The sequence below is a fragment of the Macrobrachium nipponense genome, chromosome 28 (assembly GCF_015104395.2).
Source record: "Macrobrachium nipponense isolate FS-2020 chromosome 28, ASM1510439v2, whole genome shotgun sequence".
Taxonomy (NCBI): Eukaryota; Metazoa; Arthropoda; class Malacostraca; order Decapoda; family Palaemonidae; genus Macrobrachium; species Macrobrachium nipponense.
Window position 1 is genome coordinate 58,563,477 of NC_087217.1, and position 16,914 is coordinate 58,580,390.

General features: G+C 35.6%; 1 protein-coding gene across 2 annotated transcripts in view; it reads right to left on the reverse strand.

Moving 5' to 3' along the window:
• Positions 1-494: 494 nt before the first annotated feature.
• Positions 495-16,914, reverse strand: part of LOC135201778 (two pore potassium channel protein sup-9-like) — a 20,136-nt gene continuing 3,716 nt past the window's right edge. The window contains exons 2-7 of one of the 2 annotated variants that reach the window (XM_064231031.1): positions 14,612-14,767; positions 13,109-13,251; positions 12,231-12,431; positions 8,939-9,057; positions 5,598-5,825; positions 495-4,864 (exon numbers count right to left, since the gene is read on the reverse strand). In XM_064231031.1, coding sequence (XP_064087101.1) covers positions 4,720-4,864; positions 5,598-5,825; positions 8,939-9,057; positions 12,231-12,431; positions 13,109-13,251; positions 14,612-14,767 — 992 coding nt within the window. In that variant the 3' untranslated portion in view covers positions 495-4,719. Of the gene's footprint in view, positions 4,865-5,582; positions 5,826-8,938; positions 9,058-12,230; positions 12,432-13,108; positions 13,252-14,611; positions 14,768-16,914 lie in introns of both variants that reach the window. The other variant, XM_064231030.1, reaches the window with a different exon arrangement.

The window sequence follows — 16,914 nt, forward strand, 5'->3', positions numbered from 1 at the left end:
AGATTCTGGGTTCTTGGTTTTATCCATAGACAAATTCTGGATTCTTGGTCTTAACAAGTCTCAGATTCTGGGTTCTTGGTTTTATCCATAGACAAATTCTGGATTCTTGGTCTTAACAAGTCACAGATTCTGGGTTCTTGGTTTTATCCATAGACAAATTCTGGGTTCTTGGTTTTATCCATTCGCAGATTCTGGGTTCTTGGTTTTATCCATTCGCAGATTCTGGGTTCTTGTGTTCCATCAAAAGACCAATGGTAGTAATATTTTCCAGTCTAATAAGTTCTGAGATTTGCTATTATAATTAAGGCTTTGGTTTCTCTCCAATTATTTGATGAATTAATTTGATAAATAATGGGTTTGGCTCCCATTCTCCCACCATCAGATTCTTTGGCGTTTGGTTTAATGCTAACTTTGGATTAAAAAAAAATTTAAAAGTCCATTAGCATCTTAGGCATTAGTACATACATATTCCAAGGAAATAAAAAATGACAACAGACGTGTGGAAATATTTATTATTAAGTACTTTTTTTCTATTTTACAGATAGGAAAGAAAATAAAAAGGAAAAACTTTAGAAGGTGATTTTGGCACATGCTTAGTAAAGACGTTACATGACATCTTTTGCAGGTTTGATTAACTATAGTTTGTCAGAAATTGAAGATATCACCTCAAAGTGAGGTAATGCAGTTCTTTTAATTTGATACTTTTGGCGTTTCAGGGTGTTTTCAGTTTATTTTACCTTTAAATGAGCTGCTTGTGGGAAGATATTGTTAAATTGTTAAATGTTCTAATTTTAGATATAGGTATGATTGTTATTATCAGCACAAATGTTGAACTTACTGAGCAGTTATCAGAAGTTATACTTGTTCACAAATGGCACCTGGTACTAGATTTTTTATGAGTGTTATCCTTCCTCACCGACAAATATTGAATAGAAACCTAACAAGGTCATTTTTGCAAGGCAATTTTTAGTGTCATTTCGTACTTTTGGTAAACCTAAATAAAATGCAGTCTTGACCTTTTCCAAACACTAGGAATGAATTTTCATTCATGGAAGATTACTAGAGATATTTGTTGCTTTCAAGAGTGTTCGTAAGTACGGCAACAACTATTATGCAGCTATTTGTTTAGTGCAGTTGACAAGTTTTGGACTGAAAAAAGTAACTGCTGAGTCGCCACTGTATAGTACAGTTGGTGCCTTAGTCCATGAATGCCTAGTTAATTTTCAACACCTCTGACATGACGAACAAGTTCTGTCTTTACGAGAAGGATAATCAAACCTGCTGCCTTAGATAGAATCTGAACATGAATTTCAACTTACGCTTCTAATGTTGTTAGTGACGGTACAGTGAAATCGGGGAAAATATTTTGGCTGAATAGTAGGTACTAAACAATACTGGGTAATACCTTTGTCAGTTTGTATACAAAAATATATGCATATATTCCTCTGAAGAGTAATAGGACATTAGATTATGAAAATATACCTAACCTAACTTGGCGCTCAAGTGCCCATAACAAAGATCATGTTCATCTTATATATAATCATAGAGTACATCATTCTATTACAAGTGAGTGTATATACATAGGTATATACAGACAGTCCCCGGGTTACGTCAGGGCCGGGTTACATCGTTTCGGACTTATGGTACTTGCCTTGTGGCACGGTTAACCACAATTTTTCAGCGCCGTAACCCAGACTTATGATGCTATAATTCCGGTTCAGGCGATTTTTGGCTTACAGCGCCCTGCCGGGAAAGGATCCTCCGCCGTAACCTGGGGACTACCGGTAAGGACATGTATGTATGAGTGTATCAATAGTACTTGATCGTTTATGTATATCAACTCTCAGTTAAATTGTTATGTAGATAAGTTACTGTATCTTTTGGCTATTGTTCACTAATAATGTCATTAAAAATAACTTTTTGAAATACTTAACAAAGTTGTGAGATAAGGTTAATTTTCAGGGAATAAATGGATATAATGGGAACACATTTATTCATTGTGCAATGTGCATATAAAGTTTGACTTTTATTGTAAACCGAATTTACAGATACATTTTTTGTTCATTTGTCAAGATTTGATTTTAAACGCAATCAATGGGATATTCACGAAGTTTAATAGTCTTCATGACATCGTCAATTACTGTTATTTTTCCTAACTTGTCATTATTAACTGTGTGTTTACTACGGAGAGCAGTGCAGTATCATATCTAAATGCAAGTATTATGTTGGTACTTCGATACACCGTTGGTTTGTTTCTTAAAATGCTTAGTGACATGGAAATGTTATAATAATGTGAAGCGAATCTTACAATATTGCTATAAATATCTATGATAAAAGGCCCATAATATTTTATATACACGTACGTGAAAGTTACTGATAACATCATCTTAGAAATGCTGGTAAGAAATCGGAAAGATTTGTTTATTGTTAAATTGTGATCGTAATACCAGCACTTTGAACTCGGGGCTTGTTCTATATGGATCTTTCATTGTAGTTTTTTTCTCTATTTTTTTTCTTTAAAAAGAGAAAATAAATGATTTGCAGCCCTAGACCATTCATCATGTTTATTTGGGACTCAGTTTACCCCCTTTCCTCTCCTAAACCACCTGTGCAGAACATGAAGGACTCCTAGCATTCCTCCTCAGGATTTACTTGACACAAGGTCACCCTTCATAAAGGACATTTAGTTCCAGTCACTCCTCTATAGGAGTTTCCTCGCAATTTTTACCGGACAACATTTACTAACCGGTTGTCCTCATTTCTCAGCGGGATGGAAATGGACCCCAGTCACCATGTAAACAATTCACCCCCGCCCCCCAATCACCTACCATAGACGCACCTTAATTTATAATACCCAGTGTTCCATTACATAGTTAATAGGACCCGGGGCAAAGGTTAAAAGAGGTATTCCCTTGACAGTGAAAACGCACAGTGAGATTTTCAAGTAATGATTTCCTTGCAACTACAGCTTATGAACTAACTATATGATGATTTAGAATTCAGTATTAATTTTTATAGATTTATATTTTCTATAATGAAATATTTCTAGAATCAGCGTCCCCTCAAAATATGTTTAAAGAATGGGACCTGGGCAAGCGCCTGGTTTGCAATTTTGAGAAAATGACACTGTCTTTATCTAGACCTCGTGGTGCCTTGTATTTATTTCCAGATACCACTAGCCGTCAGTCAAAATAAAAATTATTAAAATAAAAACGATAAAATACAAAAATGACTTTCGATTGCCTGCCATTCTTTGCCCAATGAAAATTATTTTTAGTCGTTCACTCTGCACAACTCAACCGGGTCGTTCCTTATCAATGTAACTCAGAAAATGCTTGTAATTTCAGTTCCTCTCATTCTTGTACAGACTACAGTTGTTTGAACCTCCTAAATCCCTAACACAGTGCAGTGAAGTTATTGTACTCTACATCATACTCTTCATTCCTTTTATAATATACATCTGACTTTAAAGAATCACCACACTGCAGAATAGCAGAATACAAGTAACTAAGCACCCTTTTAATCCTCAAGATGATGCAGCTTTTTCCCAGGTACCCACCGGTCCCCCAAGTGGTCATATTTAACCTCCAGCCATATCTTCTCCCCCCCCCAAAAAAAAAATGATCCTGAACATGATGCACCTAGAGTAGTCCTCAAGTGGATACAACTGACTCCATCTCCACCATTTTCCCTAGCATCCCTTTAGTGCCGTAAATTACATTTGACTTGGAATTGGCAGTAAGCCTCAGCTGTACAGGATCTAACTGACACCAACTTATTTTATTACAGCACCAGGATTGTAATACTAAATTGCGTCAAACTTTTTTCTATAGGTTACTCAATTTCATTGTTAATTTTTTTTTATATATTCACCAGGCCAACATTGATATTGTTTTTGAATTCATGTCCATTCTTTTACACTCCTCAAAGGGAACTATTTAAAAATGTTCTCATTCATTCGAAAATGTGTACACGTGTTATTATAATAAGACTCCAAAGAATTTAGGTAGAAATTTGTCCAACTGTAGTGGTAAATCTGCTGTGTGCAGTATTTCGCATCTGTGACCTTCGCTGTTATGACACCAGGCTATGGTATCAGTAAATCCATTCAGTGTACAGTGATCATATGAATTTATTCTGACAAAATAAAACTAGTAGCGAGAGTATATTTGCCCGTTTATTGTGTAAAAAAATAAGTAGATGTAAGGTTCCTTTTCATGAAAACATGCGATGAGTTGTGTTACAAGTAGAACTGTATTGTCTCAGTTCTGCACTACTTAAAATCGGTGGATATAGGGAACTGCACTAGAATATCTTACTATGCCAGTTTAAATACCATTAAATTTCAGTACAGTTGTACATAAATTAATCCATTAACTTTATTGCATTCTTGATACCATTAACCCACATAGGCCTATAAGGAACCCTTTCATATGGATCGGTTGATGGATTAAGAAACTTAGGGAACAAGAGGCACTGAATAACAACACGTGGGTCTGCCCACTACTTGCCTTCCTACACGTTCAGTTTCCCTACTCCCAATTTGTCATCCTTCGTAGCTCAGCTGGGTTGACCGGCCCACTCCGTCAATCTGAGTGAATTTCTCCGATATTTGTCCTATACTTATAGCTAGGTTTCATATAAAGAGATAGTGGAAAAATCTTATTCTAGTCGAAGCTGATCTTATCTTCGTTAAATTCTGTTGCTGATGCCCGCCTTTCAGACAGAAGATCTCTTCGTCTTGAGGTATTTGGCAACCATGAAGGAGTCGTGAAGGAGAGGAGGAAACTGGTCGCTGTCGTGTGGCGCCACCTTGCCCATTCCGACTTGGTCTATGAGGTGGTGGGATATCCTGGACGGTGACCTGTGGGGGAGATGATGGTGAGTGATGGGAAGTGGTGGGTGAGATGGTAGTACTGCTACAGTTTTTGTATTACCGTCAATTTAATTCTTATTATTTTATGGTTTAATTTTGCTGGCTCTGTCATTATTTAGTTTACAGCAAATATGGCATTTTAAACTAGTGACAAATTAAGTTAATATTCTTTAATTTAATCACATTTATTTAAGAGTATTATTTAAACTACATTGGGAGAGATTCGCTATCTACTGCAAGGGTGTGCATTTCTTCGATTTGGTTAAGTGGAGTATCGTCAGAATTTTACTGGATGTAATTGAAAAGTGATGAGGGGGTTTTCTGTCTACAAGCACAAGAGGTGGACACTGGAAAAACCATAATAACGTGATATCAGTTGATTGCAGTCTCTCAGGTCCAACACCCACTTAGTCTGGTGTAACACAAAAGAAGGGTGTACTATATACATTTGGCTGAGTCAATCAATCCATGGTTTGTGTTCGACAGGACATTAAGAAACAGACCGAATACAGAGTACTAGGACAACACAAATACCAGCTCACGAGTTGCAAGGTGGCCTACATATTCACTGAGAGGAAAGCAGAGTCTCTTAAGGGATGGATGGAGGAGCATGAGCCCGCAAATATCAACGACGCTCGATCTTCGGAAGACGGAGGAACAGGGAAAAGCACACTGACGGACTCTACACTGGCATCGATGCCCTCACCTGACGATGGAGTACCTGTGCCTCATGTCTGCAGGACTGTGATGAGATCTTGGATAACAGGTACAGGAGCAGACGGTAGTGATGCTGTTGTAGGAACCCATCCTGCCTTGCGAGATCTCCATTCCGTCGTTGGCGCCAGCCAGCAGTTTTCCATTGATGGCCATGAGTTCCCCGTCTAAGGTGACCACAGACTGCGAGGCATCTTGCATCTCATACTCGCCAGTTTTCAGATCTTCCGTGTTCCTGTTAAGGATAGATTTAATGAATACAATAGAGACCAAAGATAATGTCTTCACAAATATAACAAAAGAAATGATAGCGTGCGTGCAGAATCGGAATCAGTGTCATAGTTATTGAAAAGACGACCCATTAGTACAGCAGAAGAGAAAGAAGAGGGAAAACGAGATTTATCCGACTGGAAAAAAGTGAACAGAAAGCTCTTCAAACAACAGAGGATGGTTGGAGGTTAAAGGTGAATGTTTAAACTGGGATTATCAGGGACATCATGATAGAACAAGAGGCACATTGAAGAGGTAAAAATGAAGAGAGCAGAACAAAACTAAAAACCTCTAGATATGTTTAAGAGAATACAGGTTGGACCATGAACAGCTATAGATAAAAGTCTGTAAATGATGGGCTAAAATTAGCAAAGCTTAAGAGTATTAAAAAAGGCAGCAATTCCATCAAAAAGAGTTTAGTCTGAGGGCTTAAGTTTCGCAAGACTTGTGGTTATTAAAAAACAGAATCACGCCCCCCCCCATTTTTATAGGGAAAGGGGAAATAAAATCAGATAAAATAACTTGCACTGGCAGTAATGGCAAAATATTAATACATCGTAAGATATGCTGTCAGGAAAACATGGTAAATGTATGTAATGAGTGATAACATAAAGGCAGAAAAAAAATTACAAAAGGTGCAAATATGGGTTCGAACATGACGGGGATAAATCCAGACTTAAGCATCTTAACATAACCTGGGACACCCTGGGTCATAACTGGCAGGGAGCTTCTCCTAGATGCCCCGCCCCATAGCATTGAAAATAGTAGCAGTGTCACAGTGCTTTTGTGTTGCATAGGTATAAAAAAGGGGAGGGATAACAAGTGGACAGTCAGGTAGCGAAATCGTGGACTTAGTGAAGAGAAAATATGATTGACTGAGAGTGCATTATGGTAGTTGAGTGTAAATGGTGGCTATGATGGTATAAGAAAAAGTTCTTATTATTAAAAAGGGTTTTGTAATGAGACAATCTCGTGTAGAGAGTGGGAAAGTACAGTGTGAAAGTCTTGGAGGGTGATAATAGGGTAAAGATCGCCTGGATGACCAACTGATAACCGTGTTAAAACTAATGGTTATGGAAACTAGAACTGAAGAGATACAACACATCCCCTTGTAGAAACCTCTTTACATAAAAGATATGTGACACATGGAATAAACTGCCACCAGAAGTTGTAAACAGCAACAATGTGGAAGAGTGAAAGAAAGCTAGAGAAAATCATTGGGACACTGAGAATGAACAGTAAAACCTGCTCCCAGAGATAACTGGCAGACGATGTCTCCTCGGATGGACTAACAAGTCTTTGAGACATCCTAATCCTTGTAACTCCTTGGCACTCTAGAAAGTGTGTGTTTGTGAGAGTTTGTGTACAAGAGGTATAGGCGATTGACAACACATATTTAAACCAGTGATTCCCAACTTGGGCTCCGCGGAACCCTGGAGTTCCTTACATCATCATCAAGGGTTCCGCAAGAACTCTTGAAATAAATAGGTATTGCAAATGACACTGATCTGAATTTACACAGCTCGAATAGCAGTGGCAGATATTATATGATTTATAGAAGTTTTATATATAATCCTATATTGCGATATATATATTATAGTATAATATATATATATATATATAATATATATATATATATATATATATATATAGGATATATCATATATATATTTATATAGATATATATAGATCATATCATTATATATCTATAATTATAATAATTATATATCTAGATATATCTTATATATATATATATATATAGTATCTATATATATCTATATGGTATATATATATATATATATATATATATAGATATATATAGTATATATATTATATATATATATACTATAAGTATATATATATTATATATGTATATATATATATAATATATAATATATATCTATATATATATATATAGATTTATATATATATATATATATATAGGGAATATTATATATATTATATATATTATATATATCTATATATATATATATATATATTATATATATATTATATATAATATTAGTAGATATAATATATATGTATGGATATATAATATATATATATATAGATATATGTATATATATGGTTTTATATATATATATTAGATATATATATATATATATATATATATAGATATATATATATATACTATATATATGTATGATATATATATATATATATTATACTATATATTATTTGATATATATATCATATATATATATATATATATATATATATGATATGGTCTATGATATATATATATATCTATATATATATACTATATATATAATATATATGATATATATATATATATATGGTAGGTATATATAGATATATATATATATCAATATATCATATATATATATATATGATAGATATAGATATATATATATCATATCTATATATATATAGCTATATATATATATAGTATTACTATATATAGTATATATTACTATATCTATATATATATATATAGATAGATATAGATATATATATATATATTATGCTTTATATATCATATATCTAATATATCTATATATATCTATATATATCAGTATATATCATATATATATCTATTTATATCTATATATATCTATATATCTAATCTATATATACTAATATATATCTATATATATATATCATATATATATATAGATATATATCTAGATATATATCTTATATATATACTATATATATACATATATATTATATAGATAAATAGATATATAGATATAGATATATTCTAGATTCTATATATATATATATATAATATATATATATATATATATATAGCTAGAGATAGTGAGAGCCGGCGCGAGGAGAGAGCGAGAGAGAGAGAGAGAGAGAGAGGAGGAGAAGAGAAGAGAGCCTTCAGATAAAGGTTTCCTAGGATATGAAAAATTGTTTCAGGGGTTCCTTGAAGGTATAATGGTTGGTAAACACAGATTTAAAGGATGAATTTACTGTTGAGGAAACGTTGATGTAAGTGTATGGAGTTGCTTTGAATCTGTTTCGTTTTCTTTTATGTGTTGCCAATCCTTCATTCAACAAGTAATAGGATGAAGTGCTACTCACATTGTCATGAATCTCAGCACAAGAAGATTGATGCACGCAGCCACGACTGTCAGGCCGAAGAGAATGAAGACGAGAGAAAGGGCCACGTACCCAGGCTCGGTGGTCAGGGCATTGTTTTTCTGTCGGAAGAAAACAACGGGAAATTAAGTACGGGAATGTGCATCGCGTTTAGTGAAAGTTGCTTCTTCTATAAAAGTCACCAGTGACCGTAACAGGCAAGATTTTCTCGAGTGGAAATTCATGGGTCCTGAAGGGACATCGTCAAAAATTGGGCAGTTCCCTTCATTGCCTGAAGAGAAGGAAACGGGGCTGTGTGTACTTAATTACACAAGGTGCTTTCATAAGTTGACGATTGGATTTGATAAGTACCTGCATGAGAGTGCCAATGGAAGTTAAACAGAGTTTATGTGGTACTAATCAAATGTTAAAACTTGCTTTCGCGTAATAATCTACTATGAGATTCAGGGCCTCTGTAACACGGCTTTTTCGCAATAACTTTTTATCTATGCATTTCATAGATATAACGCTTATTCAGAATACACATTATATCCACACATAAATTTTGACTGTATTCTGCATTACGTAGGTCGAATAGATTTGGTACTTATAATGTAAAAGTTACTTTTTTTGAAGACGGGCCAACTTACTCAGAGATAAGGTTTCGAACGCACTCGTTATCTAACTAATGACACCATTTCTTCCCTCTATCTCGATGGATGATTGGATATACGTAACCAAGGTTAGACCTCTGGCAACAATGACATAAAAATTTAAATACAAGCAAAGCAGTACACCTTTATGAAATCTGAAACCTCTCCACTGATAATTGTCATAATGAACAAACCAACAAAATATGATAATTAATACAAAAACACTTCGATTATTAGTCTAACTCCCAAAATAAGTGTCCTAAGAAATTACAGTCTACTGTTTAGGTCACAATCAGATTGACAAGATGTAGGGAATAGTTGGTAATTTTCAAAAACATAGTAGACAAGCTTGATTTGATAACTGCTATATCCAATGTCAAGAACGTTTTATTTATTGACTATCTACCTATTTACTGAAAAAAAAATAGCCGGTGCCGTATTTTGGCTTTAAACCTTCACCAATAATTATAGTCAGAATGATGACTTCATGAGGCTCCACCCACTTTGTCCTCGTTATAATTCAGGATAACACTGAAGGCTATCATGGGCATTGTTGGATTAGAAAATTTAACTTCTGGCTATAAAAACTCATTTCTCGAGTAGTTGTAAGAAGTGCTAAATGATCCTCAAGGATCCCAGCAGTTGGCCTAAACGTTTAATTCATGTATATTACTGCTATTACTACAGTAGTATTACTACGTTAGCACAGATACCCCACCCACTTCTGTGTATCGTTCTGCCATTCATTAAGTCTTTATATCCAACACGGTCACGGCCTAAAGAAGAAGAAAAAAAATTATATCAGATGATCCGTTGGTCTGCTGGAGATTTTAGCACATATAAGCTTGTATTTACTTTGGATAAAAATCTTATTTTAACAAAAATAGTTATATAAAGACTGTTTACATACAATCTCTCTTTCTCTCTCTCTTGGTGGCATAGTGAATTGTTTACATACAATCTCTCTCTCTCTCTCTCTCTCTCTCTCTCTCTCTCTCTCTTTGGTGGCATAGTGAATAGTTAATGGAAAAGTTCAAAATCCTGAATGACATTACAAGTATTACAATCACGTTACGCTAAATACAAATCAGACCATAAACATTGGATTTAAACTAGAAACTGAATAATTACCTATTCAGGCTATAGTAAGTATGGCCACAGGCTTTCTCTTGACTGTATAAAGTTGCAAGTCGTAAGACAAATGCAGTTTTGCAACCATGGGGACAATTCCAAATCCTGTTAGCCATTCTTGACTGCTATGGGTTTCAGAGCCGATGGAACAAGGTGAATGAGTTTCTGTCTGGTGAATGGGCGGGGCAACATTTCGTAAAACGGTGTTTACCTTGCCTACGTAATGAATGTTTTTCGACTCTTGGCTCGTAATCATTGGCCATGGCGTCGGCTAGATAATTTTTACTCTATAAAAACTAAAACTATTGGGTTTAGGTTATTGATAATGCTGACAAAATTTGTGTGTGGTTGTAAATTATACATATGTCAACTTTCAGCTACATCCGATGCTTTGATAAGGAGCAAAGTCCAAAAATCCGTGTTACAGAGGCCCTGAATCTCATAGCAGTTTAGACAGGCAAGTATCTCTTATAATAGTAATGTTAATAAAGAGATGTAAAAATATGTTACATATGTAATAATTACATTATTATATAATTTACAAGATCTGTAAATATAAACCAATGACCTGGGGTCATGGCATTAGGAGGGTTCTACGTGACCAAAGCAGACCTAGATTACGCTATGCGCTGTCTGCAGTAGCCTGATCTAGCTCAAAGCTTCGTCAACATTTTTATGTTATGATAACTTTGCACAACAACTTCCATGGGAAGAGGTTGACCTGTTAACCTACGCCGGAAACTTGTAACTTCCGAGCCGGCAGACTACGTATGTGTTTTTATATGAATTGCTGAGATAGCTAATGTTCCGCTATCGACGCGATGCTTTAGAATGGCAGTTCCACGCCAACGATCAAACATATCGGTCGTCCGACCGAGCTGCATCTCCTAGTATGGAGTTACAGAATAAAGTTGTTAACTTGTTCAACTAGCCTGTTTGAATCATCTCCTCTAGTCAAGAAAGAACCTCTCTACTAAGATATCCAAGGGAGATGAGAGGAACCAAACATTACTTACGGATGACAGCCGTAAGGAAAGAACAAAAAAGTCTATCGCCAAGCGATAAGACATTAGACATATACGTGGAGGAACGTGTGTTTTTCTGTGAGGTTGTAGAGGGACGTGCATGTATAAGCATTTTAGATGGAGGAATGCCATTGAGTGGCTTACTGATTTATCATACAAAATGAACTGCTGTTGTACGTGGTTTGCAGGTATTTCTGTTTTCTGTCTTCAATGTTTTAAACTGCCACAATTTGATTTTTTAAAGCCTTGTTCATAATTTCAGAATGTGTATTAATAGCTATGTTACACTAAATTCTTGGGCTCTTAAGCCTGCCATAGTCTGTTCCGAGAATAAATCAGAATGGGTAACGGCTTACATCAGGGCGGACAGACAACAAATCATTGTATTGAAGCACGTACTTAGATATAAATGCTCTAATAGTGATATCCTTGTTTCATAATCCTTCTGGTGTTAGGATGATACGTAGAGGGAAGTTAGTTACCTACCTGCAGAGCCACGTAATCCCCGAAGCCAATGGTGGTGAGAGTGATGAAGCAGTAGTAGAAGGAATCTATGTAACTCCACTTCTCGTAGTGCGAAAAGACCGCTGCTCCGACTGTCATGACGATGGTCGACAGCGTCCCTGTCACGCACAACTGATTGACGTCCGTTGCCTCTACGGTACCGCAGCCCAGGATTTTCTTGATCTGTTTAGAGAGAGAAAAAAGGATATAATATATTCTGTGTTGTTTAGGAAGAGTCATTTATGGTTGCAGTTCTTCTTCTTCCCAGCTTTATCCCTATTCGGGGTCGCCGTTTTTAATGAGTTTTCCATCTACTTCTGTCCTGTGTCATTCCCTCACGTACTCCCTTCTCCCTCATCTCATCTCTAAAGCAATCTCTCCGCCTGGTCTTAGGTCTTCCTCTCCTTCGTGTTCCATCCACCTCCACGTCCATCACTTCCCTTGCCATGTGTTGCTCTTCTCTTCTCAGCTCTGATCGGTAATCATTTTGATTTGCAGTGCTCAACGCATTTCTCACCAAATGCACATCAGCTTGTGTTAGCGAGGCTGCCATTATACTTTACGAAGTAATTATAGCAGCAATAAGGTTAATAAGTCTATCTGTCAGGTGGAAACCACTATTATTGAAAAGTTTATTGCGTGATGTGATCCGCAAATTGCCATGAGAATCAATAGATTTCTTTCTTGACAAGCACACGCAAAAAGAACGAAATACAAGAAGGCAGATGAACACTACGTTTGACATAATAATTTTTGGTAGAAAAAATATGATAAATTTATATCTCGCCTTTTGAATGTAGTAATTAAAAAAAAAAACACACACACACCCACGCACACACACACAATGATAAATATCTCACCTTTCTAATGATGATAGAAGTGAACTTGTTAAGACGTTCACCAATGGACTGGAACATGACCATGCCAAGAGGTATTCCGACAATGGCATAAACAATGCAGAAGGCTTTGCCCGCCACAGTTTCGGGCGTCGAGTGGCCATACCCTGAAGGTATAGAGATTAGATTTTCAGAGTGGATTAAGTATTATGATATGCTATAAATTATAACTTGCTGAATCATCAATAGTCTTACATCGACAGTTTGGGAGTCGTGCTTTAAACGACTGGACCATCTTGACAATTTTCTACTGAAGATTAAATAGCGAAATACTTTCTTTTTTTAACCACTGAGAGAAAAATTGTCATCAAAAAGTCTAGCTGCAAAAACGTAATTTATTAACTATTAGCCAGATAAACAGCCTCTTGAAAATCCATAACAGCAAAGGCTGTCAGTTTTAAATTTCGGTTATTTGGTATCTATTCTCTTTATCTAATTAATTGCGACGTGTGTTATCCTCTTACCTAATGCAATACGTTTCAGTCCCAACCTATCATATTACTGGATAATACTATCTTTCCCCCGTAGAGGAATTCAGCGTAGGGCAGGGGACTGCGTAACCAAGCTATGTGCAATCACAAAGGTATAACAAAAGGCAGCTTCGAGTAAATGTTTGTACCCCTTGAACAGGAAGGTGGTGTTTTTTGGCCACCAATTCCGACTGCCCCGAAAGCCCTCGATAGCCCTAGTTATTCGGAAAACTACTTTAAGCATGACTCTGTAGAACCGGTTAAGTTTTGGAGGGTCCTTGAGGAAGAACGATTGACGAGCCTTTAAACTTACCTTGGTTTTGTTATAAAGAATCTTACCTCTAATTCATGGCACCAGTTCACAGCTGTCACCCAAATAAAAGTAGCTGTGATATCTTTGCAGGGTAGCTGGGAAAGCCAACAATTATCCATTATTTTAGAATAATTTTGGCATCTGACCTGGGCTTTTTAGTGGCTTTATATCTTAATCCCTAGGCAAATTTATGCCGTAAGCCCAGCACCGCTCTTTTTTTTTTCTTTTTTTTTTTTACTATCTGAGGTTTTGAGTTTCCATACTTGGGGGTACACATGACTCAGGTACGCTTTTCATCTCTTGATTAGCTTATAATTGCTCATTATTTAATTTTCATTAATTTTGTTTAACTTTACTCCGGTGACCTGTATTTTCACCTTTCAATAGGGGCATTCTGTTTCAGAGCATCGTGTCAAACAAATACTACTGGTTTGTTCCTCTGTAAAATACAACTTGAGTGCTTTGGTTATAGCAGTATTTTTAAGCATTGTCTGCAAGACAATATGGCTTTGTTATGGAAAGGTAAAGTGGAAGAGAAGACTAGCGGATAAATAAGGGGGAAAGGACGATGTGGGGAGAATTCTCTTTGCGTAGTCATACTAAAAAGTCATATGGATGGACAGAAATCTTCAAAGTAACCCCTAGAAAGCAACGAAATACTCGAAGGGATTAGTATTTCCTTACCTATCATGGCAACGACGACCGTGACGAAGTAGAGCGCCCCCGCGAACTTCCACTGGGGACCAGCTTTGTGGGGCTGGTTCTCTATGATGACGGTTTCTATGAGCTTGTACTCAGGCTCACTTATGTTGTATTTCTCTTGTAAACCTCGACGTATCTCTGGATGGAAGAGAGAGAGGGAGAGAGCAATGTAGTCTCGCTATAATCGAATCAAATTCTTCTTTTAATAAGAATGTGTCATTCCCGGGTCCATTGTAAAATTGCTGTGGCAAATAGCGAGTTTCACCATTAGGGGATAAAAACAAAAGGGTAATGAAAAGTCATATCTACGAACATTTTAGATGAACTGGCATATATAATGAACGAGAATTACAACGGCCTTTTCATTTGTAATATAAAGGCAGCTTGTCTATAATTTAATATTTCATGATATCACCAGTACTTAAACAAAAATTTTAATTCGAAGTCTTTACCAAAATTTAGTTACTTTTTATTTGATTTACTGTTTATGTAATTTGTTTAATTTACAGTTTATTTCATTTATCTAATTTACAGTTTTAAGTAATATACAGAAGCTAATTAACACAGTAACTAAATACTAAGTCCAGTTTGGATTCAAAATAAAATTTAGGACAAAGGTCAGGCGCTGAGACCTATGAGGTCACTCAACGCTGAGAGGGAAATTGAGAGTAAAAAGTAATGCCTACAGTGCACCATGTGAGGTGCACTGACAGCACCACCTCCCTACGGAGGATATGTCCAGTTTGGAGGCGAGTAGAAATTGTGCAGCGAGTAGTCGGAATTCCGCCATTGCAGAAACCAGAGACCATTAATTATTTAGCGCTTACAAGTGGTTTACACTTACAAGTGGCTTACACTTACAAGAGGTTAACATTTACAAGTGGTATACAATGCAGTCATTAAGCATTATTTTAAGCTTTATCTGAAAAAAGACCATCCTCAGAAAGTAGCATTGTGGGAAAACGGGTACAAAATTAATGTAAATAAGAGGTCATCCCTATATTCAAAATACCTATATACCTATATATATATAAATAAAGGTATTTTGCCGCGAAGGAAATTATATATATATATATATATATATATATATATACTATATATATATACAATATATATATATACTATATATATAAATATATATGTGGGTGTGTGTATAATGTGTGTACACACACTCACACTCACTCACTCACTCACTCACTCACACCATCTGCATCCCCACTGCTCTCCCCAAGCTAATGGAGTCGGTTACCTTATCACTTAAACTAATTCTTTGCTTTCCTCACAATTATTAATCCACAAATATCACTTCATATCACATTCACTGAACCTCAGTAGTAGCTTGTTACAACCAAGGGAAATTATAATAATTGATAAGTATAATTGTTCCCTGGTAGGATTCTGTTTCTCTTGATAGCCGGATGGTTGAGTCGACTGTCTATCACTGTATGCAAATCAAAACCCATGTTCGGATCCTGCCCTCGGCAGATGAACTTAATCTATTATAATTCACAGGTTATGGTGAATTCTATATTTGTAATCATATAAAGTCATGTATATGTAAGTGACAAAACTTCTAAGTGTATATATATGACTGGTAAAAATGTTCTGTAACAACAGAATTCCATCTAATAAAAGGAGCCCATAAAAACACCAAAATATAGAGAGAAAAGTGCTATATTTCAGAGACTGCTGTCTCCCTCTTCGGGTAGATGAATGAGAAAAGTTTACAGAAAAGGTGGTACTTATACCAAGAGGTCCATCCACAGGTAAGCCAATTTAGGTCACCCCCGCTGATAATCTTCCTTTAATCTTCTTAAGTGTTGGTTGAATGAAAACCTTGTCGATCGTATCTGAAATCCATGCTCCTTTTGAGATGTTCATTACCTGCCTATCAGCTGTGGTCTTGTTCACTAAAAGCTTTAATTTACTGTACAAGAAATATTTTTTTTTTATATAACTACATAAGATTTTACAGTTTTTGTACAAGGAGTCCTGACCTCTGAGCTAATGAGTTTACTGCTCCCCTCTCTCTCATTTTTCACTCATCAAGTGTGAAAATATCGTTTTTTTTTAAACGTCTTTCTGTTTTTGTACTGTCAGCTTAGAATACACATTGTGAATTTTTGCCACTATGTCTTAGAAATCTGAAGGCGAGACAAGTCAGGATTTATTATCAGTTGTATTTTTTTCCATGAAGGTGCATATGCAATCTGGTATTATATTTGGTGGGTGTATTATTATACCTATAATAATTATTATATATTATATAATTATTTAATTCTTTT